At 37.3% G+C, this 26,497-nt stretch overlaps 1 protein-coding gene across 2 annotated transcripts in view; it reads left to right on the forward strand.

Annotated features, from left to right (window-relative positions):
* NOX4 (NADPH oxidase 4) overlaps positions 1-26,497 on the forward strand; it is a 177,669-nt gene that overhangs the window by 113,736 nt on the left and 37,436 nt on the right. For both annotated transcript variants that reach the window (XM_059186909.1, XM_059186903.1), the window contains exon 13: positions 11,258-11,339. In XM_059186909.1, coding sequence (XP_059042892.1) covers positions 11,258-11,339 — 82 coding nt within the window. The remainder of the gene's footprint in view (positions 1-11,257; positions 11,340-26,497) is intronic.

Here is a 26,497-nt window from a genome sequence, read left to right on the forward strand (position 1 = left end):
GTCCAGTTGCTTTGGATCTTGGATAAAATTGCCTGTTCCTTATAGAATATGCACCCAGCAGGTATTCAGAGTTTGTGCAGAAAGCAGGAACTGAATTAGTATCAAGCTGAGCCTTGATCACTTTGAGGTGTTTCTTTTGTTGAATGCCAACATTGTTAAAAAAGTGCATTTGCTGTGACAAATGAAAATATAATGTTTTCCCTAAAAGGCGGATTGCTTAGTAGCAATAATGTGTTTATCCAAAAATGCTTCTCTTATTTGCTTTCACTTTCCTTGAACCTGTTCTTTTATTTTCCCCCATCAGTTTTTGCTATAGTTTAGCCTCTGTGGCAATGGAAGAAAATTTATATTTTATAAGAAAGCTAGTGATAGACATTGCTTCATTGATGTATTTAGAGGCCAAGAAGTCTGTTTGCAGTCCTTTCAAAAGCTGCTTTTGATTTTTTTTTTTTTAATAGTATGTTTAACAAGTAGGACCCAGAATAATGAGGATTAAAGAAACAGACTTTTATCACTTTGCTTCTTCTGGAAATAAAAGGATCCGTTAAGTAAATATCCATTGTATAATACTGCCTTGTCTACCTTCAGGCCTTCTGGTGTTAGAGTAACAGGTGTCCATGTATATAGACAGTATGACCCTGCTGCCTTTTTTTTTCTTCTCATTTTGTAATTCTTAGAGAAGAAGAAAGTAAGGATGGGAGTACAGCATTTTCTCTCCCAAGCATGAGGGAAAGAACAGTGAGGCATTGGAAAGAACACTGGACCATGAATTTGGCTGGAGGAGGACAGAGGGGGTGGGTGTGCCTTGTTTGTTAAATCTCTGTTCCTTACTTGCCATGTGACCTTGGGCTGGTCCGTCCACCTGGTTTTTAGCTTCCTCGCCTACAACATACTGCATTACGGGAGTTTTCTCATTTCCCAACTCGTTGCTTTTGTAAAGCTCCATAATTCTTCTCAGAGAAATAAGTTCTAGAATGTGGATAATTTAATGCCACATAAGTAGGAATGAGAAAGGATTGATTTTGGTATAGTTGAGAAAATCTAAAGGGACTATTGTGGAAGGATATATGCCAAGTACAGGATTTTCATGTTTCTTTTTTTCCCCCTATCATTTTTTAGGATCTTCTTCATTTATTAGCTCTGGTTGTGTATATGCTCTATGTCCTCGTCTTCTGTCTTGCAAGTGTGGGCTTGTTTTTTTAAAATGTTTTTCCTTGTGTAAGACAAGTATGAGATATTGTTTTTTATATTCCTTTTTTTAAAAAAATTATTTATTTATTTTTAATAAACATCTAATGTATTTTTTTTTGTTTTTTTTTTTATATTCCTTTGACATTGACCTTAATATTTGTGGAGAAGTTAGTTTAAATAACCAGAGCATATAGCTTATTGCCTTTTCTCCTAGAATTGCAGAATTTCCATTTGAATTTTATCAACAGACAATTTTTCTATACCTTTTGGAGCAAAATACTCTTGCCCGGCAGTTAGATTTCCTGATTTACCTAAAATAGTATTAATTTGAATGCCTTTGATGTTGCTTTGAAAGCAATATTTTAAATAGCAACTATTGTTATTCAATACTGAGTTACCATGGTAATAAAGAACATTCTCTTGATTTAAACTTCAGAAAAAGAAAATTTAGACTCTGTTTTTCTAGTTGGTTTGAATGTACCGCTGTAACTCTGCCCTTTCATTCCCAGCTTTTGAAGTAATTTGTTTTTCTAAGATTAGTGTGCGTTTTTCTCTTTTTGAGCAAAATAAAACATCGAATTTTTACAAACCATTAATTTCTTTAAATCCCTAGGAGAGAGAACATCACTTCTTTCCCTTTTTAAGTAATTTTGTAATTACATTCTAAATCCTTTTTCAAGTAGCTCTAATGGAATTGCAATTCTTTTGTTGTCCTGGAATTTCTCTGTGATAAACAGGGCTGCCCTTAAGAATAAGAATCTTTTCTTTATTCATAGTGTGTGACAAATAATAGGTACTTACTAAAAGTTTGCTGAGTGAGTGAGTAAAAGAATAACGTATGATTTAATTGATAAAAGTTCTTTCTGCTCAAAATACTAGCCTTTAAATTTGGTGCTATTAGCAATTATTGGTATATGGTAGACAACAGAAAAATTAGCAAAATTAGCAAAATTATTTACTTCATCTAACACCCTGGATCAGAAGGAGTTCTTCTTTGGCTTTTTTACTTCACTTTTTAAATAAAACCTTCCTGATTCTTCTGCTTTTTATTATTAACAGATCCAGGAGACATTGGTTTTTCTGTTCTTCTGGATTCTTGGAATATACATTTAGCATTTATTTGTTTGTAGTGCACTTTTCTTTTTTCTTACTTTTTTTTAAGATTTTATTTATTTATTTGACAGACAGAGATCACAAGTAGGCAGAGAGGCAGGCAGAGAGGAGGAAGCAGGCTCCCCGCTGAGCAGAGAGTCTGATGCCAGGCTCGATTCCAGGACTCTGAGATGATGACCTGAGCCAAAGGCAGAGGCTTTAACCCACTGAGCCACCCAGGCACCCTGTGCACTTTTCTTTTGATAACATCTGTGTTCAGTACTAGACCTTCAGCTTACTGAGGACGTAACTTGATGCCTGGTCAATAAATGTTTGCCGAAAGTAATTTTTAGATGTGCATATTTTGTTTATATATTTAAACAGTGCTCCCTAAATATTATGGGGAAAATTAGCTTGTACCTTCTCTTTAAAGTAGCGTGTGTGTATATCTGTGTGCATTTGTATATGTGTGTGTTGTGTTTCTTCATTGGTGCTATGACTTCCTTAGGAAGTGGAGGAGTGGACGGTTGGAGGAGTGTAGGATATGTGAATGACAAGTACCTGGGAAGATACGTTCATGTGTGTGTACAAGTGATAATATACACATTTATCTATCTTTTCAAAAATTATTCCTGAGATATTGAAAATATGAACAGGTTATAGATACAATAAAAGTTAACACATTTTTCCTTTCATCTCCTATCCTTAAACATATTCATCCTTGAAGTGTATATATATCTATATATAAATATTTATATTTATATTTATATATATCTATAGACTTCTTAGATATATTGTAGATGAAGTTATCCAGCACCTTGGAGAGATTGGAATGCTGGAGAAGATTTACTGTTGTATGATGGATTATCAACTCCTTAACTAAATTCCCGTAAAGGATTTTTTCACTGTGGCTTTGAGAAAATTCACTGATGACAGGCATTCTAGAGCCCTTGAAAAAGCTCTGGGGTGACTATTTGTAGGCCAAAAATGACAAATGAGAGAGGCCAATTATTGGGCTGCTTCTTCTTCTTCTTCTTCTTTTAAATATATTATTTATTTATTTGAGAGAAAGAAAGAAACACAAGCAGGGAGGAGGGGCAGAGGTGGAGGGAGAAGCAGGCCCCATGCTGAACAGGGAGCCTGATCCGGGGCATGATTCCAGGGCTCCAGAATCATGACCCAAGCCAAAGGCAGATGCTTAATGAAGCCACCCAAGCGTCCCTGAAGTGGGCTTCTTGAACTCAGGGAAGATGATGGGGCCCCTGAAAGGCAGGGGCTAAGAGACCACATTTAGCTGATAAAGTCAAGATGGCTGGAAGAGTATTCCAATTAGACGGACATTGGGGAGGGTATGTGCTTTGGTGAGTGCTGTGAAGTGTGTAAACCTGGTGATTCACAGACCTGTACCCCTGGGGATAAAAAATATATGTTTATAAAAAATAAAAAATTAATAAAAAAAATTAATAGACTGACATGTAGAGATCTTCGATATTGACTAAATGCCCATGGCCTCTGTAGGACTCAAATAGATGGACAGTCTATTAAAGTCTTACTTGATTTACACAAATGAGAAGAAAACTCTAAGATGGGGAAATAGAGGCATAACCTGAAACATCTCAATACAGAGTATAGCCCTTATTCCAATTCCCAGACTTGAGTCAGTTCTAAATGGTCTTTAATAAAGGGAGAGTCAGGTCCCTTTGAGAAAAGACCCTTCTCCATGTCAAAATTAAACTATACAATGATCCTCTTCTGATTTGGCAGGTTTAGTGCATGGGTGAAAGGGAAATACTCAATTTTTGGCGAACCGACATTGACTCTAAGCTGCTACTATATCCTGAGGAACCGAAACATTACTGTAGTAGACCAGTAACAGTTGGGGCTTATGGGAAGCTCATGGAGTTTGACCTTCAGTGTGTGTCTCCATAGGCCAAGTGAGTCCCTGAATCCACCAGAATGCATGATTGGAATACATACTGAGCCACTGTTAGAATCCCTTATTTATATAATCTTTTTCTCCCACTTTAATATGATTTTTAAAAAATTTACTCTTGATGTTTTGCACTTTTAAGTAGAAGGGAATATTTCCCATGTTTGATTGTTAGTCTTAAGTTTACTTCATCATCTGTGCCACTGTTTGCTTCGTAAAGTCCAACAATTAAGCCCCATTCTTTTCTGTTTGTATAAATATTATTAAAGATAAGTTTTTGAGACCTCACTAACCAGTATATGGTTTTTACCAGCTTCCTTTGTTCCCTGCAATTCCTCTTTGTTTCTCTCTCTCTCTCTCTCTCTCTTTTTTTAAGATTTTATTTGTTTATTTGACAGAGAGAGCACAAGCAGGGGGAGTGGGAGAGAGAGAAAGAGCCTTCCAGCTGAGCAGCGAGCCCTCTGTTGCATTTTTGAGATAGAGTCAAGGGGAGGTGAGTAGAAAATGACTAAATAGGTGAGAAAGAAGAATTTTTTTTGGAATGAGTGGTTTTCATTAAAAAAAGGAGAAAGAAAGGGAAATTGAATAGAGAGAGGGAAAACAGGAAAGAAAAGAGAAATAAAACACCTGCCTATCTTTCCTAACTTAAGCATACAGGTTGGAGACCATTGGGATATAAAAACTGCTTTGTGGTAGAGAAGTTGAGGTAGGCATCAATGGAAGGAGCATAAGAGAGAGTATAACATGTTTGTGGACACTTAAATCATACTCTCTCTTCACTCCTTCCCGCCTTCCCATGTATTAATGATTGGTTTCTGAGCAGTAATATGAAGTTAGAATTATTATTAGATTATAGTTAGATTAACAATTAATAATTAGATTATTAATAGATGAATTATGAGAATTATTATTATTTTTTGATGAATGGCCAATCCGTAACTTGACATTATGTAGAGATTGGGCTGCCTGGATAGATCCTGGGTACTGTCAAGATCATTTCTTTTTTCATAACACTGATCCCCTACTGGATCTTCTGTGTATTTATATGTTAAATTATCATCATTATGCATAGTTTTCATACAATAATGAGTAACTTGTGAAATAGATGCCGATTCACCAACAGATTTGAGCATTTTCATGTGTTCAGAGAAATCGTTATGGCCTCCAAGGTATGTGGCAGATCTTGACAAACATGTTGTTCAGGGTATATGTTCAACTTTTTGGGCACAAAGTAAGATAAATTTCGCATTTACTTTTTTATTAATCATCCTGTATTTTAGCTCAGAAACACTTACTGTATTTCATAAGAAAGGACAAAATAAGAGTGTCCAGGCTGCTCTGGACACTTCACGGTACTATATAATTTTATATATAACTTTCATATCAACCTAAATTATGATTTCCTACTGACACTATTCCCAGAAGGCTTGATGGCCGCGTGTATCTCCTGGACTGCAGCACGGGGCCTAGTGCAGCTGGCTAGCGTGCCATGGGGCCTGTAGGGTATTTATCTAGTTCTGCCACCCCAAGCCTGGACTGAACCATGTTACTTGTCCCGAAGTATATGTGTGTCTGAGAGCACTTCATTTTAACAATGGCCAATTGTACTCATAACGAAGGTGTTAGTTATGTTACTTCTGTAAAGGGCTGAAGAAGAAATTGATTTATTCTGGCTTAACCACAAGCAGATGCATCTCGCCCGTAGTTGCGGAGAACATAGCAGAAGCTCTAAGTGGAAAGTGGGGGTCTAGCAAGCCCATGTGCTGCAGGTTGGGCTCACCAGAAACTGAGTCTGAGAAGTAATTTATGAATTTGAAATGTTTATTAGGGATCAACACCCCCGAAGGGAGAAGGAAGGATGTGGGATTGGGTTGAGCTTCCTCAACAGTTGAATCACCATGCAGAGTCTACAAGCCTTAGCCAAACTGGTGGGAAGCTCTGAAGAAAGTATTGCCCATCTGTAATATTGCCTCTGTAAAGCTAAAATACCCCTGCCTTGTTCAGCTGCTGGCTACTAGCTGTTCTGGGAAAGTCATTTCTGTCCCTTGCATCTGAGGTGGGCCCTGATGGAAGTGACAGCCGGAGGCTACCTGCTGACTGGACTCATCACAACAGGATGACAGGCATGTCACCGAAGCAGAATAAGGGGGTAGAGGGGTCCTCTTTATCAACCGTAGTCCCCTAGTGTATTTCATTAGTAACATTCAATTTGAAAATAAGATTCTGAGATGAATACTAAATTGAACAGAATACTAGCAAGCATGAACCAGCACTGTCCCATGCAAACCAAGACATATAGCGACCCTGCTACCCTCCCCATCAGTGGCTTTTGCAAGATTCCCATTCTGTCCTAAAGCATATGTTCTTGAAGGGATTCAGAGTTGAAAGGTGGCTCCAAGATCACTGAACTCATTTGTCAAATGAGAAAAGGAATTAAGATCAGAGGCAGAAGGAGGTGGAAAACCTCAGGCTTTCTGACAACCAATTTGGTACCTTTTCTATTATACCCTGTTGCTTCTAAGTATTGCAGACTCTGTAGTAAAGAGAGATTCATTCTATGGTACACCCTATATCATGCATACTCACTTATAACACTGCCTGTCTTACGAGATAATTTCAGTTTTTCTTGTAAAATAATAGAAATATTATAGTGTAATCATTTACAGATTTTGCTTAAAGACTAAGGGCATGGGGATGATGCCTATTTCCTTAGAACCCTTCTCTTATAATTTCGAATACTGTGCTACATGATGCTAGTTATTTTTAGAGCTAAATTTAAGTCTCCAATGAGTCTGTTTAATACCCCTTAAGGATTTTGTCTTAATGCTTTTTGAAGAAAGAAATTAAAACTGGCAAATCAAGTGTCATATGAGCATTAAAAGAAAGAGGAGAAAGTTTGTATCTAATAATAAAAATCCCAATAACTTCTTACCAGGTTTTTTTAGAGCAGCATTATCACTCTTTAGAGATGTTTCATTTAGTTTTCTTTCCTGCCTATGATAATGTAATACTTAAAGTAGGTAAAACATTCATTTCCATAGTGAAGACTATGGAGAAGCAAAGGTAAGGAAAGGAAATTACTTGGAAAGAAACAGTGATTTAGAGTTGGTAAAAATCTCCACGGAGTTCCTTCAGCAAGCAACAGCTGTTTCTTGGGTTCTTACTGAAGACCCCCATTAAGTGGCTATGATCACATCTTTAGATGCAAAGAACTTTTGTACTACAGAAGGAAGGCATCATTTTTTATTTTATTTTCTGCCCTTATTTAACTTCCTTCTTTTTTTATAGTGATAGGAAGAAGATTTTATTGTCTTCTCATCTCAGAAACGTATTTGCATACAGGTTTTTTTGTTGTTATGCAAATTTCTATAGCATCTGTTACATTCTGCATTTGGGGGAGGACTACAAAGTGGCCATTTTTCACAAAGGGGAAGATGAAGAATTGAGTCACAGTAAATATACAAAGAAGTCTGAATTTGAATTGGAAAGATTATTTTATTTTTCTCATCTTTGATTTTAAATGATTAAGTGTATTGTCTCACAGTTGATTGTCCAGAGAGTCCCAGTTAGTGTAATCACGTGTAGTATGCTGTCCAGCTCTGATAGCCTCACAATCTTCGTTGATTGAACAGGAGAAATGGAGAGTGGGTGAAAGTCTACAAAAGCTTATTTTAATTAAGATATATCCCCGACTGGTAGACAATCATGTTCAGACATTATCTCATCATTAGTCAGCTCATCAAAATATCACTTTTCAGAAAATCCCCTGGTTCTTTTCAGTGGCTTTAATGAAATTATTCTAAGAACCCAGTGAAAGGATTGAGATCCAGTGTTCATATAATTGCCATTTTCCTAAGAAATTGACTTGGGGCCTCCTGAGAAAGCAGATCATCTGGTGTGACATTTGCAGCAAGAGAAGAAGTAGTGTTTTAAAAATTCTGCTGCTTAACAGAGGAAACACCAGTTTATTTCAGTCTTTTTTCCCAGCATCAGATAAACAATGAGATGCTAATTAATTAGTTGATAGGCAGAAATCTGGGAGACTAAGCAATTTTTCATTTATTCGGATTTTTCTAAGGATACTTTTCCATGTATATTTTTATTCTCATAAAAAAATAAACAATCATTATACCTGAAGGACATAATTTTAAGCAGCTCTTTTCTTTTTATATGTATGAACTTTTTTTTTAACATTCATGGTTGCTAGTGAAGAATCTTCATGTTTGCTTAGTGTTGCTTGCATTTAGGATATCAGATTAAAGGATGCTTCAAATGTAAGAATATTCATTATAAATGTTACAGTTTGGGTGGATTTGCAAGTGATTTCTCATAAGCTACTTTTGGTGTGCATGCATGTGCGCACGTGTGTGTATTTTAAATCCTATCAATATAATGTTATCTTCAGAGATTGTCTTCCAAATTTACAATCAAATATTTTTTGTGATGATAGAAACAGGGAAAAGCCTCCAGCTATATTATGTTATGGTTGTTCGAATTAAGAATTCTGATTTTTTTTTTTTTTTTTTTTTTTTTTGCATTTCCATCACTTTGGGAATCTATCAGTAAAACTTTAATTTATATTGTTAGCACCCCAGGATATATTGTATTCAATGTAGCTGTTTGATTGTACCATTCTTTCTTTTCTTGATGTAAAAGTTCATGTTTGTGGCTGTGTTTTGTCTCTGTTTTCCAAGATTTGTTTAGGAAAGGGATAAATGGAGGGGAGAGGGAGAAAAGGAGAAACATTACAAATTGCTCATTTAATGAAATGCTACATAAATTGGGACATGTCCTGAAAGACAAGTGTTACATCAGAAGAATTTACTGGTCATTTCATTGACATAAACATTCTCAGCATAAATTAATTTTTAAGATATTAACTCAAAGAGTAAGTATACTTAAAAGAGAAAAAGAAAACATGCTTTCTTCTATCTGTGGACTGTAAAGTACAAGCACTTCTCTTAGGGTCTTCTCAGGTCCTCCCTAAATGTACGGTAGGTAAGAATGTCAGAGTGCTGAGAGCAAGCAGCAGAGAGTCAGTTAGACATCGACTCAATGTTGTAATAAATGTGGAGATAAATCACCATCCTGCTTCTCAGCACCCTTTGTAACCACTGTGTTCACCAGCGTTCAACATCTGGCTATTCAGGAACTGGGAAGTGGCGTTGGTCATCAACTGTGAATTTTCAGTATTTCGTGGAAATTGTGTGCCTTCATTTAGTGATGGATTTACTGCAGCTTGGAGCTTTGGCTTTGCACTCTCTTTCAGCCTGAGAACCTGTCAAGGCTGGAGCTCCGGTACCCTTATTTTTCATGGTTGATAGATGAACAGTTGTGTTTTTCTGAAAGGCGTTAAGATTAACCTTAGAAATTTCCTTTATGCAGTAAAAATAGAAATATTATTTCAACTAATATTTATCAAGCATCTTAATAGGTATCAGATAATGTTCCATATCTGGGTGATGTAATACCCATCTACTTGAAGGAGACGGAGAGGTGGATAGACAATTATATCTAACAATAAAAAATACAATCTGGAACATTCTTTGAGAGTGTAAGCATGAAGTATACTAGGAATACACACAGTAGGGCCATCTATTCCAGATTTTGGAGGAGGAGGAAAAGAAAGAGGAGGGATCAAGGAAACCTTCCCATAGGGATGACTAGAGGTAATGAGTACCTAGTTCTGGAAACACGGGACCAGCATCAGGGTGATAGACTATGCTCTGCGATGCAGATAATTATGCAGTACAGCTATTTCTAAAGTAGAACTGAGGATTCTTCCTGCGTCCACATTCCTCTTTTTCCTTTCTTCCCCCATTTCCTTTCACCCCTCTCTCCTTTCCTACCTTCTTCTCTCTTCTCTCCTTCTGCTTCTTCTTCCTCTCTCTCCTTCCTTCATTTTGAGCTTAATAAGCACAGGATCTTGTTAGTCAAAGTTTTGGTTCGTGGGTTAATGTCATCATTGGACAATCCCTGAGCCTTATTCATTTACTCTTTTATAATGCTATAGATATATTTCATATATATAACTAAATTTTATATATTTAGCATAGTTGTGAAATATTAACAATGATGACCTACCTTTTGCTTTTCTCCTATTTCATCTTCTTACCCCTTCTAAAAGGTAACTATTATCCTGGATTATGTATATTATGCTTTTTTCACACTGGTTTGCTTTGTTTTATACATGACATTTCTAAATGATACATTGCTTCGTTACTTTTTAAGTTAACAAATGATATTTTTCTTTATATAATCTACTTGGATTTTTTCCACTCACCATTTTACTATGTTTTTATTTGTGACTGATTTCATTCAATTCCACTTCAATTAATATCCCATTGTGTATATGTGCAGCAAATTGTCCATTCTCCTGTAGATAGACAATTACAACACTTTATGTTGTAATGAAAGTGCTTTGAATATTCTTTTACTTGCTGCCTAAGACGTTATGTGAAAGTCTCTGCAGAGTATATACCCAGGAATGAAAATATTGGCTCATAGGGTACACTGAGGTTAAACTTAGAAGATAATCACAAGTTGTTTTCCAAAGCTATGTACCGACTTGCAGTCTCACCAGATTGATATGAGAGCTTACGTTGATGCATATCTTCTCTAATACTTGGTCTTGTGAGATTCGTTTCTGTCCATCAAACGCAACATAATCTACAAATGCTATCTAATATATGTGGCTTTGATTAGCATTTTCCATGTTACTGTTCAGATTGAACATCTCTTAGGTATATTTGTTGATCATGACTATTTCCTCTCATCTTTCAATTTTAAGATTTTATTAGTCTATACTAACGAATACTTTTTATTTTTGTACTGACAGTTGTTGTAATATCTTAATCTAAAAAGATACAGTCATTAACGTGAAACAGACATGACAGTACTATACAAAATGGTAGGCACATTTCTAATAAAAGATATGCATTCAAAATAATAGAGAAGTCAAAACAATAGATAATAGTTACATTTTGAAATTATTTTCATGACTTTTATTTTTTCACAACTTGATGTTTATTTTTCTTTTGACAGAACGGTTTCGAGATTTACTACTTCCACCATCTAATCAAGACTCTGAGATTCTGCCCTTCATTCAATCTAGAAAGTATCCCAAGTAAGCACTAGGAGTTCACTGGATATTGGGTGGAGTGGGCGCAGTGACAGGGGAGGCTTGGGGGGACAAAAACAAAATAGTTTCTTTCTAAGGATTTCTGAAAAAGCTAAAATACTCCAACCTACTTAAAGAGGGCATCTCCTGCACTGTAATATCTCAGGCTCTTCACAGCTGGGTCAGAGAAAAGAGCCTTGCCTGCACTACAGCCCAGCTGTGAGTAGGAGTATTTGCAGAGGGCGAGCTGTAAGTTACCTGCACTGGTGTCTGATCATGCCTCTTTTTGCTTGATTCTCTATCAACAGCGACAGGTATTTTGTGGGTGATCCCTCATCTGGTGTCCTGGTTGCTAGCCTTTGAATGTAAGGATTCATTCATATTGTAATGAGTAGTTTTCAGATAACCGTCTGTTAGATACAATTTTAGTAATTTCTCTATATTCTTCTTTACTATCTTGAAGATTACGGGAAGTGAAATCTCCTGGCCCTTTCTTATGTGGGGCAGAACTGTTCTTCTCTTAAATGCCACAAGTGTACTTCTTGGTTGAAGGCATATGCCTTTATCTTCCCAGAGAATCAGCAAGTATGTTTTTTATTAGGCATCTTATTCCTGAAAAGCTGATAGATGCCCATATCTTGATCCTTCCTGTACAAGCTTGGAGTGCCCTCTACTTCATGGTTGTCTTACTCTATTTGCTAGCTAGTCTACAACAAGCTGAGGAAGGAATAAACTGATTTCTGATATAGAAAAGGAAGGTCAGCAACTTGAAGAATTAGAGCTTGGTTTATACATATTTCATCAAAACCAATCACTATGCTAAAGTAAATTTTTGATTGACTTGGTAGTTTATTCAAGTATCCACTGAAGTATCCATTCAATTTTAGAATAATTTTTTCCCTAAAACTTAGCTTTGATAATATTGACTTACCTCTGATAACAAAAATACAGGATCTGAATTATCTGGTCATTATCTTTGATATTAATCCTGATTTAATATCTAGCAATAATCTTCAAGTTCCCTCACAGGGACTCTCCTGAGGGACATACGAAACCTGGACAACGTTCTGTGCATATATTACTTTTCATGACAGGGAGCATGGAGGAGTCTGAAGGGATTGACACATCTCTATCAGTATTTTTGCCCTCTGCTGCTGTTTGCAGAGGGTAGTGATGCCTGATCTTCTGACTCTTGCACTTATTATCCACTTCACATATTTGCTTGAAGAGGGGAACCATAGCTGTTTCTCAGATTATCCAGTGGCAATCTGTTTCCCGCTATTTCCCTAGGTTTCCTTAGCTCTATGTTCTCAACACGTATCCCTCTTGCTCTTAGGTTGCTTTTCCCATAGTGATGTTCCAATATTGTTCTGATATTTAACAGAGATACCATGAGACAATCCTTTGTCAGTGTCTACTCCTTAGGGTAGTTTTTGTGTTTGTTTTGTTTTTGTGGGGGGATCTGTGGACTAAAAGAATAAAAGTTGTCCACTGATGCCACATACACCATATTGGGGCGAGTAGGAGTGCAGACTGCTTCACAAGCCGTGCTTTGTGACTCAGGTCACCTAACCCTCTGTGCCTCAGTCTTCACCTCTGTGGAAGGGGAGAAATAGTAAGACCTACCACCAAGGGGTGTTATGTAGATTAAATCAACTAATAAACAAAAAGATATTTAGAACTTAGCTGGACTCGTAGCGATACTTCATATGTAGCAGCAAGTGTTGCTACTCATTTAAAATTACATATAGCATTAACTAGATCTGCATGTTTCCAAACAGGTTAGTGAAGTCGACTATTCATTGATCTTGAAGGATAGGTCTTATGTCAGGATACCTTTATCACTCTTCCCTTAATAATATTTTGGGAAGAACTATTTATTTAATATTTCTAGATTATGGCTAGTTGCTGATGCGAGGCACTGCTTTGGTGACCACTTAACATCATTATGAGACTGGGAGTGGTGTATAAACAATGAATTTTGGAAGACTGAAAAGAAATAAAATAAAATAAAATGAAAAAAATCATTATGAGTTTCAGTTTTCCAAATTACCCAATGAAAGCATGCTAATAAAGAAAGCTTTAATTAAGAAGTCTGAATAATATTTATATATTTATATAAATAGAATATATTTATTTAAATATATAACATTGAATAATACATAATATTTATATAAAAATTCTGGATTAAATACAATTGGTATGTTTTATATTTATATAAAATATAGTTTATATAAAATATAATGTATATAATATATAATATTTATATAAAAATTCTGGATTAAATACAGTGGCTTATTTAGGTTATAGAATATTAAAAATTTGCATCCTCCCATTGTCCATATAACATCTAGTTTGGGGGTAGGATTTTAGGAGGTGCTGATGAACAGAGAAAGGGTAATAGTTCTATTTATGCTGTGCCTAAGGAATGTTAAACTGGTCCAAGGAAAAGCATAGGAGCAAAAACTCTGGGCGTGTAAATAATGGCCATGTAAAGAAAGCTGGGGTAAAAGAAGAGACAGTTGTATTAAGAGCCAGTTGATAAATATAAGAGGGCAGGGATCTGTATGTCTAGACCTTATTTAAACTATTTTGTGATTATTCATGATTTTCCATATTCTCATTTAGTCTCATTTGTATTCACTCTTAAATATACTATCATTTATTCATTACTGAGGATGGTTATAAGTCAAGGAATTTGCCATTTCATGACATGCAAAAATTTCTGGAAAGCTGGAAATTTAGTCAGACCCTTAGTGTTTGTTGTTCTCGTTCACAGTGTCATACACCTATTTATATGGAGATTATTCTCCCTCCCTTTTCTGCTTGTTTTACTGACTCACTGAATATAGACCCTATTAGGGAGAGATGTTTTAAGAGTTAATATATGGTTTGAGAAGCAGCTTGTTTGCCCTGTATTATCTCGTGTCACAGGGTGATGTGTATAGAGCACGGTATAGCTGGCCTTCTGTAAGTCAGACTCTGCCCTGGTTCATATGAGTTGGTGAGTGGACAGTGGTTATTGGATTGAGCATAGGATCTCTAGTCAGGATATTGTCCCTATAATCTTAAGCAATTGGTTATCAAAAGACATATAATAGATACTAAAAAAGGGAAATTTTTGTATTTTACTTAGTAGAGAAATAATCATGGAGAAGAGAACTGACCAGTTCTTGAAGTGTGTGTGTGTTTTATGGAAAGCCATTAAAAAAAAAAAAAAAAAAAAAAAGTTCTCTGCTGGGAAACATTGTTCTGTTCATTCATCGCATTCTTACATTTGTGATCTTGCATTTGACCCTTTGCCAAAGCCTGGCACATCCATTCTCATCAGATGTATGTGAAGACATTGCCTCATGAAAGTTCTTGTAGCATGAATAGGTGTGACCATTGTCAGAAACAAGCGAATGAAAAGAAGAAAAGGAATATATACTTAATACAAAATAAATGTTGTTGATTCATAGGTTAGAGGCAAGAAATGGAGATAATGAAACTTGCTTTGTTGCTCATGTCTTAGCTGGTGTCACTGTTAACTCTGAGGCATTTGGGTTTATAACATATTTAAACCAGAGGGTAGCTATCAATATTCTTAGGTTAGACAGTGACAGTATTCTTAGAAGACAGTGTGTCTTGCAGTCTTGGTAATTCAGGGAAAGGTTCATTTTCCCTTGGATATTCTTATCCTTGCAGCTTGGAGACATGGAATGGTTGAAGACATTTGGCATAATTTTGTGAACAAATGACTTGCAAGCATTTTAGCAGTTACACCAGCAAAACATGATTCAATGCCTCTGGAAGTTTCACCATATTATGTATAAAAATATTGTGAAAATGTAGGCATAACATGTGGTATAGCTTTATTTGGTTCTCATGAAGATCAAGTACTAAATGCTTAATCTCAGTACTCTTTAGAGAAAGGTACATTATTTAGGATCAAGTTCAGAGTATTCCTTTTGACCTGGTTTGCCACCAGAGGATAACCTTGATTATTTAGACAATAAAAGCAATGCCTCAACCCATTCGTTTCTAATGGACTGCTTAAAAATGGCTTCAAGTGGTGATATCAGGTGATTAAATGCAAAGCCTCAGAAGACATTTCTAGATTTCATCTATTCTCCAACTTGTCTTCCTTTCTCTTTCCAAAGAAAATTTTGGGTTCCTCTTCTTGCAGAGGCCTCCTTTCTCTCTTTAGTAATTTCCGTTCTGTCTGTATGTGTGTAATGTATTTGTCACTGGAGCTAAGTTACTCCTATTCATAATAAAAACACTTAGCACTTAACACTTTCTACATTGCCATGATCGTGTTATGTGCTCTATAGGTATTATTTAACCTTTGCTATTTACCTAATGAGGTAGGTTAGGTAGTACTATATCCCCAACTTTACAGATTTTATATATTAGAGGATTTAAATGGGTTAAGTGACTTAACCAAAGTCATATGGAAGAGCTGGTTCCCAAATTCAAGGTCTGCTTGGCCCCCAAATTATACCCAGTTATACTATACTGCCTCTCATCCTTTCATCTATTTTTCCATTAGTCCATTCATCAAATATTTATTGAACAATTACTGTGCACTAGAACCTGTCACAATTACTGAGGATTACAAAAATAATGAGGACAAAACATATGACTTTGAGGAACCTAGAATCTGTTGGGGGGGGGGGAGCAGAATCAGACTCTAATGGAGAAATTAATTATAGCAATGTGATAAGACCTATAGTTATAGAGAAATGCACTACACTCAATGGGAAAAGAGAAGACAAAGTGTCTTCCAGTCTTCGTAATTCATGGAAAGTTTCATTTTTCCCTTGGAGTGAAATCTGGACAAATGCTATGGAACCAGAAGAAGAGGCTTTTTAGATGGAACCAAGAGTACAGCAGAATATAGAGCCGTGAAGTGGGCTGTTCATTGACAGATCACCTGCGGGTGTTCCAGTTGAAAAACCTTTGTGTGTGTGTGTGTGTGTGTGTGTGTGTGTGTGTGCGTGCATGTGTGTGTGTGCACATGTACACATGCGTGTGTATGTGCAAATGTTCATACATATACACACACTGAAGGGCTGGTATATAAGGAGAAACGAGAGCAGGGACCACTCCAAGAAGGACGTAGCTTGCCATTTAAAGGAATTTGGATTCTGTGGTGAAGGCAGTGGACCGTCATGAAAGAACTTTAAGCAAAGGAGCAAAAATCATTGTATTTGCCTTTTCCTAGTTTTATCATGGAGCCAGAGAGGGCCACGTGGCACTGCATGGGGCTGGCACACTAGCTGGTTGGCAGTTTCATACTCAGGAAGGCAGTGAGAAAGAATTGATTCCATAGTGATAATAACAGGGAAAAGCAGATAGATATCTGAGGATTTTAGGAGGCACATGACAAGAATGTTATGATTACCTGGCAAAGGGCAGGAAGATGAAAAGGAGAGGGGAGTGACAAAGGAAAGGAAAGAGTTCAAAGAAGGTGTTCAAACTTTTTCATTTGGATCACATTCTGTATCAGCAGTCCCAGGGTCTCTATTTCAAATGGAGGTAACAATAGTGCTATAGTAAAAGCTCTTGCTTACAATTGCTTTTACTCTCACATACGATTCTTCTGACACCAGATATGGGGTGTAGTTTTTCACACACCAACCAATTCCTCAATACCAGCTGGGTGTCTTATAATTCAATCCAATTCTGAGTTTGGGCAGACCCCAGAGGTTAAGGGCTCATTCCCATTACACCCCCATTTCCAAATGCCAGTCGCAGGTAGCAGGTCTCCAGTTGACCCACAATTTCTGTCCAAATTGGCTACAAATCAGAAATCCCCACAACCTCATCCTTGGATTCAATCATTTGCTAGAACAGCTTTTGGAACTCAGACATACTTTATGAATTTACCGTGTAGTAAAGAATGTGATGAACGGAATAGATGACATGAACAACCAGATGAAGACTCTTGAGTGCAGGAACTTCTGTAACCATGGAGTAGGGGTGTGCCACCCATCTGGCCTGTAGATGTGTTCACCAACCTCGAAGTTCTCTGAACCTCCATACCATTGGGGTTTATATGGAAGTTTCATCACAGAAGCATGATTGATTATTAACTTCATTTCCAGCTCCTCTTCCCTCTCCAGAAAATAAAGAGTAGGGCTAAACATTCCAAGATTTTAGTCATGGCCTGGTGTTTCTTTCTTTCTTTTTAAAGATTTATTTATTTATTTATTTTGGAGAGAAAGAGAGAGTGCATGCATAAGCGGGAGGGGCAGAGAATCTCAAGCAAATGGCCCACAGAGCGTGATGGGACTGATCCGATCTCACTACCCTGAGATCGTGACCTGAGCTGAAATCAAGAGTTTGGCGCTTAACCAACTGAGCCACCAGGCACCCCTGGCTTGGTGTTTCTGCCAAGCAGCCCCCATCAATGAGCCTACCAAGAGTCACCTCATTAAAACAAAATAGGTCCCCATCACCCAGAAAATTCCAAGAGATTTAGGAACTCTGTGTCAGATGAGTCTAACCCTCAGGAAACTACAAAGGTCTTAGGAACTCTGTATCAGGAACCAGGGGCAGAGAACAATATGAATATTTCTTATCATTTCACAAGTAGCTTCCCTGTAATGTTGCTTTGAGAAATACACAGTGCCTGGCATAATTCTCCCTTGTTAGACTTTGTGATCATTCAATAAAATGATGGGAAGTACCTGCCTCTTGCAAATGTGAATTCTCACCATCATCCTCATTCTTGGCTCTCTTCTCCCTTTTCTCAAAGCCATGCTTTACCTCAGGGCAAGGGAAAGTTTCTACCACATAGTCTGGCTTACTGTCTTTGATCCAGTCCAGATCCTGTCGGAAAGGACATGCTGTTCTGCCTGACGCAGGTGGTTCCGTATGGTTTCTACAGTCACAGCTCTGCATCGTGTTCTTCCCAGTATACCTCCAGTTGTAGTATCGCCTTTCATTAAGAGATTAGTTTCTCCTCTTCTCATCCCTAGACTTAGGTTTTCTTTTGTATAGTAGGTGATATTCCAGTACCTGTCTGGCAAGAGATCGAATAAGCTAACGTTCTGACGAGAGTGTGGAATGCAGTAATGAGGATTCCCAGTTCTTTCAATATTTGTGAACATAAGCAAGCAAGATGTGAGAATTAAGCTGGTCTCTCAGTAGGTTGTAGGTCCTAACCCCTGGGCTGACATTCACATGTAGAAACCCTGCCGTCAGGACTTGCAAAAGCCAAGTGGATCACCAAAACCTGCAAATACTCCTACAAACACTGAGGTAGTCTTGAACTTGGAAAGACTGGCTCAGACATGTGGTAAGTCAAGAAACTCTGTTAGTGCAAGTCTAGTGAGCAAGCATTAAGGATGCCTCTGTGCTGAGTGAGAGAATAGCTTATCTTGGAGTCAAGTGAGAACTGATTCAAGGATAGGGCCAAGAGGAGCTGGTAGCTGGGAGGCCAGGAACCTGAAATCTCAAAACAGGCTGAGAAAGTGAACACTTTCTAGGGCGTAAGGTAAGCACATGTGATTCTCTACCTTGTGCCTTCGAGAGCCGTCTGCTTTCTTTGTTTTGATCTACCCTCCGTTCCCCACCGTTGCGTATCTCCTCAGAGAGCATTTGTTTTAAGTTTTAGGGTTGTTGTTTATTTGTTTGCTTTGACTCAGAGATTGTCTGTCAGGTGAGAGAGAAAGTGACCTGAAGTTCCTCCTTTGCTACAAAACTTAAAATCCCACCCTAACTTCCTTGCACTGGAACGCCCTCCTTTTGGCATAGGTGATTTCTAGCTCTTCAACAATATTCCCAGCTCTACAAAAGCGATATGTCAGAGTGAAGCCATGATTTCAGAAGCAATTTATGAACTCCTTAGCCGGGGTGAATTTTAAAACAGTTTTATATTTACCAAGTCATAAATTTTAACAATATGTCTGTTTATTGGAATTCCTTGTCAAAGATTTTTTTTTCTTTGCAGACCCTAAATTAATTAATAGCTTCTATTTGTAAGGCCTTGATTGAATAATTCAGAATTTCAAAAAATAAACATCAGTCAAAGTGGTTTTTTTAAACAGGGTTGTTTTTATTTATGCATGAGATTGCATTAAGTAACAGTCATCCATTACCTGCAGAGATTTCTTAACCTTTTCCTGGTAAAGTTTCTTTCCTTAAGTTGTTCCTAAAGTCCAGACAAGGGACACCTGGGTAGGTCAGTGAGTTATCTGCCTTTGACTCAGGTCATGATCTTGGGGTCCTAGGATCAAGCCCCATGTCGTTGGGCTCCCTGCTTGGTGAGGGCATCATCTTCTTTTTTTCCCTCTGTCCCTCCTCTGTGCTCGTGCTCTCTTTCTTTCTCACGTATTCTCTCTCTCTCTCTCTCTCAAATAAGTAAATAAATTTATTTTTTAAAAATTCTAAATTTAAAATAAAGTCCAAAAATAGGGACCACCACCTACCAATCTCACCAAGTCTTAACTCAGATGTTAAGGGCTTACCCTGATCAACACATCAAAATCACCACCTGTACTAGCTCACCCCCCATCCTTCTTATCTGCTCTACCAACAACATAAATGCAGCATGGGATATTGTTAGAAATACAAATTCTCAGACTTCAGCCTAGAATTACTGACTCAGAAAACCTGGGGGTAGGACCCACCACTCTGTGTCTAACAAACCTTCCAGGACATTCTGATACACGCTAACTTTTGAGGACAATTAGCACAAGATAGAAAGATTCTGAAGACCATCTGAGGCTTTTTAACTCCCTCCTACTTCTTGCTGTTTTTAGTGATGTGATTATCTCCGGGAATTGGAGTGGTGTAAAACTGCAACACCATTGTCTCCAGAGAGACAATTCATGACTTCCATCATTTTCCTGAATGAAAGAATAGTTGTTATATGAAGAATGACTCTGACCACTTTTAGCCTGCAGGGGAGGATTTCCAGGACTTCCTTGGCACAGTGTACCCTTTTCAGACTGTATTTGCCTTTCTGTATTATCCCAAACCAGAATAATTTACAACTGACTGACTGATTAGTGTGTGATCACTAAGGAAGTGAGCTTTGGAGTCAGACTCATAAGGAATTGAATGAGTCTTTCCCTTTAACAGAAGTGTGGCATGAGAAAATTACTTAGCATTTTTGGGTTTTAGTTCTCAGTGCAGTAAGGGGCAGATTGTATCTCCTGTGAAAGCTGTTGTGTGGATTAGGAGGGAAGGGGTACAGAGAACAAGTGTAGATCCTGGATTAGGTCAAATGTTCAGTGAAGAGTATCTGTTACAACATCTCATTTTAGGATTTGGAGGTTAGGGTCTAAGATTGTTTTGGATTGCTTTTTTTTTTTTCATTGGAAGAATTTTAAAAGTAAAATCAGATAAAGATAAAGAATTTTAAAAGTAAAATCAGATAAAGATAAGAAAGGCAAATAATTTTTCAAAAATGGAAACTTGACATTAGCATTAAGTGGATTTGAATCACAACCCTTTGTTATTGTTAATAGTAATGTCTAAGATTTATCAAATGCTTAGTGTGTCCGGGTACAATGAGAACAGCTTATCCTTTGATGAGGGCTTATTTTCCTCATGTGACCAGAAGTACCAAGATACTTGGTGGCTGGGATTTGTTGTCAGCGTATCCCATCTGAGGGCTCCCCTGCTGTCCCCTCTCACGGTTGCAAGATGACTCTTTGAGCTTCAGCCACCACATCCTCATCCCAGCCCTCCCATCCTTACCCACCCTCGTGAAATGTGTAGGCACGCCGAGTCAGCCTCCCTTGCAAAGATTTTCTCAGAATCTCAACCCGGCACGTCTTGCATCTAGTTATCCTAAACCTTACTATCACGCCACCCAAAAACTGGGAATGAAAAAAGGAAATGGGATAAACAGTAGACAGTAAGTGGTCTTTGCCTTGCCTGAATTACCCCATTTGAGCCTTACAATGACTCGTGAGATATGTATTATTTAGATCACCTTCTATTTACAAAGGAGACAGTTGAGGCAGAGAGCGATCAGTAACTTGCTCAAGGTCATGTAGTGCCACCTGCTAAACCCAATGATGTAAACTAGTATGGAGAGCCTACATTCTAATTTACTGTATTATTATATAATAAAAAGATAAAATATTTACTGTATTGTTATACAGTAAAAACATACCAATCTTCCTAAAGTTTTCCATAACTCTTTGAAGTTGCATATTTTCTCCTACTGGGAGTTTAAAACGCAGATTTTTGTTGTTAAAATTTCTGTTCTAAAAGGAATTGCTGTGGAAATTGTGAGAACAGAAAACTTTGCCCTACTAAGAGCATTCTCCCTCATAGGGAATGAAGGGCCCAATGATAGTAGTCTTAAAAACAAATGAACATGTTGAATATATTATATTTTTTCAGTATTTCTTTCAACAAATATTTGTTTGGTGCCTATGAAGTGCCAGCAACTGGAGATAATCATGGGCCAAACTATTTCGACATAGCACCCTGGTTTTCTTAGGTTTTTGAGTTAGTAATAAAACCCAAGCAGGAAATCTGGCAATGCCTAAGCCAGCTGTACTTATAAAATTATGTTTTATTCTTTTAGAGTTTTATTGTTTCCAAAGCACTTCCATGTGTGGTATTTTGTCTGTTAAATCAATTTCTTCTGTCAGTTTTACTTATTAATTATATAGTTTTCCTCTTGTTTATTCCATCCATTACTAATCCATTGATTAGTAAGAATAGAAGCTAGATTGACAGAAGCAGTGATAATTTCATTCTTTCTGAAAATTGTTCCAGTTGGTAAATGTTTTCACAGCTGAAATCAACATTTTGGGGTTCACCTAGGGAAGGGAAAAAGGATGGCAGGGGAAGGTGAGGCAGAATATTGAAATCCATGTACTCACAAAGTATACTAATATGACTTTTAAGTCCCAAAGCCTATGTAACTTAATAGGTTAAGATTTTGTTGAAGGTATTCCTGAATTCTTACTTCCTTGGATTTTGTTTTTTAGTTCTATGCCATTGTAGTGGTTTGGTTTTGTTTTTAGAGACTACGGGTGTATGTAATTTGGACATTAGTTGCCTGTCTTCCATTTCAACCACTCTTTTATCTGTTGTTATTTAGTGATTTTTTTTTTCTTGCAACAGATAGTCTCTATCTCCTAGAAATGCTGAAGGCATGGACTATGCGTAATTTTATTTGCATTCCTGTTCAGCATATAGTTTGGGGGAATATTCATATTCAAGTAGTAGACATTATCCTCCAGGTCTTGAAATCACTAACCCATCACTTTCAAAAAGGCTCAAAGAAGATAATATTCGCAGAGGACAAGAGGAAAACAGGAAATCCCACTTCTCTATTGACATTGTGGAATTCTCTGGAAAGATAAAGTAGAGCAGTGATTTTCAGACTTTAGTGGGCTTATGAATCACCCAAAATTCTTAGTAAAACACAGATTCTGATTCAATAAATCTGAAGTTGTTCCAAGATTCTGTCTGTCCAACAGGTTCTCAGGTAAAATTGACACTAATGGTCTGAGAACCACATTTTAAATAGAAACGAACCACATCGTCTTAGTCACAGCCTAATGAAGGGCTTTTCATTCCCTTCACAGTCACATTTTGCCACATGTGTTGCCGGGGAAGAAAGACGTGCTCAGCATGCAAAGCAGGAGAGAATAGAGTAGAATAGAGTTTCCCTCCTCATAGCCGTCAGTCTCTGATTACAAAGGAAAATCTGAAAGCATAGCCAGCTGGGTTATAAGTAATTACTAACAGTATATCTATAGTAGTGCCTTGCCTTCAAGTCTGTTTTATCCGAAATCGATGTAACTACAGCTATTTTGCTTTTGCTAGAATTTCCCTCCCATATCTTTATGCCTTAACATTCAACTTCTTTGTATCCTGATATAAAACATGGGATCTTGAATCGCTTTTTTTTTTTTTAAAGATTTTATTTATTTTTCAGAGACAGAGGGAGAGAGCGCGAGCGAGCACAGGCAGACAGAGAGGCAGGCAGAGGCAGAGGGAGAAGCAGGCTCCCTGCCGAGCAAGGAGCCCCATGTAGGACTCGATCCCAGGACGCTGGGATCATGACCTGAGCCGAAGGCAGCTGCTTAACCAACTGAGCCACCCAGGCGTCCTGGAATCTTGAATCTCTTGAAGAGATTTATGACTCTATTTTCTTATTCCAGCCTCACAGTCTTTTCCTTTAAAACCAAAGATTTTGGTCCATTTACACTGAATAACATTCTACAACATTATTTTACTTCTTTGTCCCACTTTTTCTGTTTTATTTTCCCCCGTACCCCTACTTCTATTTTTTTTTTTTTTTTTTTTTTTTTTTTGTAATTGGCTGTGAAGACAAGAAGACACATACTATGATAGAAGCCATGGTCTATTTCTTAATTGAATTGAGCTCTCTAAACTAATGGAAAAGAAGTGGCAAAACCAAAATATAATGCAAAGGAATTTGGGGTATGAAAGGTTAAAGAAGCTAGAATTAGCCAGCAATTAAGATAAAAGCCTGCTCTACACCTAGCTTTCAGCAGGAAGGTCAGTAGCCATATGGAAAAAAGAGGAAAGACAGGAAAAGGATGGAATGACTTGTCTGAGAAAAAAAAATTATTAAATATTTGGGTGAAGACATATAAGTAGACAGGAAATAAAAGGATTCATTACCGTCTAAATAAACAATACAATTTATAAAATAGCACTCTTTGTTGGAAAGGGACATCAAGGTGGCTCCGTTGGTTAAGTGTCTGTCTTCGGCTCAGGTCATGGTCTCAGAGTCCTGGGATAATGTCACAGGTCAGGCTCGCCGCTCAGCAGGGAGTCTGCTTCTCTCTCTCTCTCCCTCTATTGCTCCCCTAATTGTGCTCTCTCTTTCTTTCTCTCTGTCAAATCAATAAATAAAATCTTTAAAAAGAAAGGTTAATTGTGGTTAAAAAAAAAAAGTCTCAACTAAATATCTAAACTCAGTCTTAAAGGGTGTTTATTTTAACGGACTCTATTCCCTCTAAAAGTTTTCAGGGGTAATTTTATTTTCATAAGGGTTACAGCTGTGTTTAAATATATACTGGAGTGGGGTGTGAAATTTGGCTCGATGTTACATTTGAAAATCCAGTAGGGGTTTGGTCATCTTATAATTCATGTTTCCACTTAAGTACTGAACAGTTGAACAGTTTGATAGGTTTTCTTTGATATTATTTGAACTGTTTTTTGCATCTGAATTAAAGTGTTAAGTTGCATACTGGCAGATCAAGTGGACATTAGCCAACACATAAAACAAAATACAAAGGCCAAAAAAGAATTCTCCTTAATTTTCTGTAGGAACTATATTTAATGATGAAGATTCATGTATGTGTGTGTGTGTGTGTGTGTGTGTGTTGTGTGTGTGTGTGTGTGTGTGTGTCTGTGTTCCTAAGAGTGAAAAATACATATAGCATACTAGATAATAATGTTACTATGGTACAAAATGATACCAAAAAAAAATCTAAAAATGTTTACTAACGCACTCACACACACAGTTTTTTGTTTGTTTGTTTGTTTAAAGATTTTATTTATTTATTTGACAGAGAGAGATCACAAGTAGACGGAGAGGCAGGCAGAGAGAGAGAGGGAAGCAGACTCCCTGCTGAGCAGAGAGCCCGATGTGGGACTTGATCCCAGGACCCTGAGATCATAACCTGAGCTGAAGGCAGCGGCTTAACCCACTGAGCCACCCAGGTGCCCCCCCCACACAGTTTTTAATGCACCTTTGAGTTGGTAGAAAATGAACGGATGATATTGCTTTGCATCATAAACCATGACACGTTTCTATAGAGACTAACAAGTGAAGGGAGTACTTGAGCTCATATTTGCTCTTACCAACGTATCTATCTATCCCCAAAGTTGAGACCTTGTTTCAGTGGGCTGTAGGCATGCATGGTGGACAAGAGATAAGGCCTGGACCCTGAGAAGTGGGAGAGTGGATCAGAGGACCCCGCAAATGGCCTAAATTCCTCATGTGCTCCATCCTCAGGGGATCAGATAGAGAATAAATATCCTGCCATTCAGGACAAGATAGTAGGGACAATTGCCTTACTTCCCCCTTGGCTCTGAGAAGAATTAAAATAAAAATTCTCCCTTCATATCTAATGTCCATTTGGATTAGAACAGTAAAATCCTAATGTGTATGTAGCCCAATAAACCCATAGACAAAAATTTAGTTTAGAGTGATTCCAGGTTCATGGCACCCTCCTGATGTTTGGAAGAGGAAAACGAAAATCCTCTCTTGGAGGACACGTTGTAATCCCCAAAGGATTCCTCTCTACAAGACACCAAGGAAAATGAGCTCATATTTTAAAAAATGATGAAACAAAATGCCACAAGTACATGTTTGTAGATAGAAATCATATGTCCAAAAAGTATAACACAAATGTTTCATAAATTTAAAGGAATAAAACAGAGCATTAAAATAATGATTAAGGGACAAAGGACAATCAAACTTCTCAGGGCTTTTTGGAAAACGGGCCCATAGAACTTCTCCAAATAAAAGAAACAATATCATAAACTTCGCAGGTTAAATAGCCATAGAGAGAATAAATGAACTGTCACACTGAACTGAAATAATTATTCAAAATGTGGCATAGAGAGATGACGATATGGAAAATAAGAAAGATTGAAGAAATAGAGTGGGTAGGGGGAGGAGTTCTTGCATTCCTTCACATTAGCCTTACATAAGGAAGGGGGAAAAAGAAAGAGTATAGGCTATATCGTATTTGAAGAAAAATAGCTCAAATTCAAAGATCCCAATAAATCCCAAGCAATATAACAAAAATTCACAGTGCGAAACATCATAATTTGCTTACAGAAAACTAAAAGCAGAGACTAACATGTAATAAAAATATAGTCAAGGAAAGGAGGGGGAGGGGAAGAATCAGACAAAGAGGGACAGATAAACAGGACACGATGACACTGTGGTAAGTCACTCACCATAACTGAACTCAGATCTCCAGTTCAAAGGAAAAGGCTGTCGGCCTGGGATAAGAAAAGAAAACAGAGCAATAGGCAATTTTCAAGAGATTGACTAAAAACTGAAAGATAAAGGAAAGCTGATCATAAAGAAGGTGAGAAATATAGCAGGGAAATTCTAACCAAACCAAAATTATTCCCGATAAAATAGACTTTAAGATAAAAATAATTCTAGGCATAAAAGGAGTTACTAATCCTTTAGAAAAGGTCCATTT

Source organism: Mustela lutreola, chromosome 1 (assembly GCF_030435805.1).
Source record: "Mustela lutreola isolate mMusLut2 chromosome 1, mMusLut2.pri, whole genome shotgun sequence".
NCBI classification, from domain to species: domain Eukaryota; kingdom Metazoa; phylum Chordata; class Mammalia; order Carnivora; family Mustelidae; genus Mustela; species Mustela lutreola.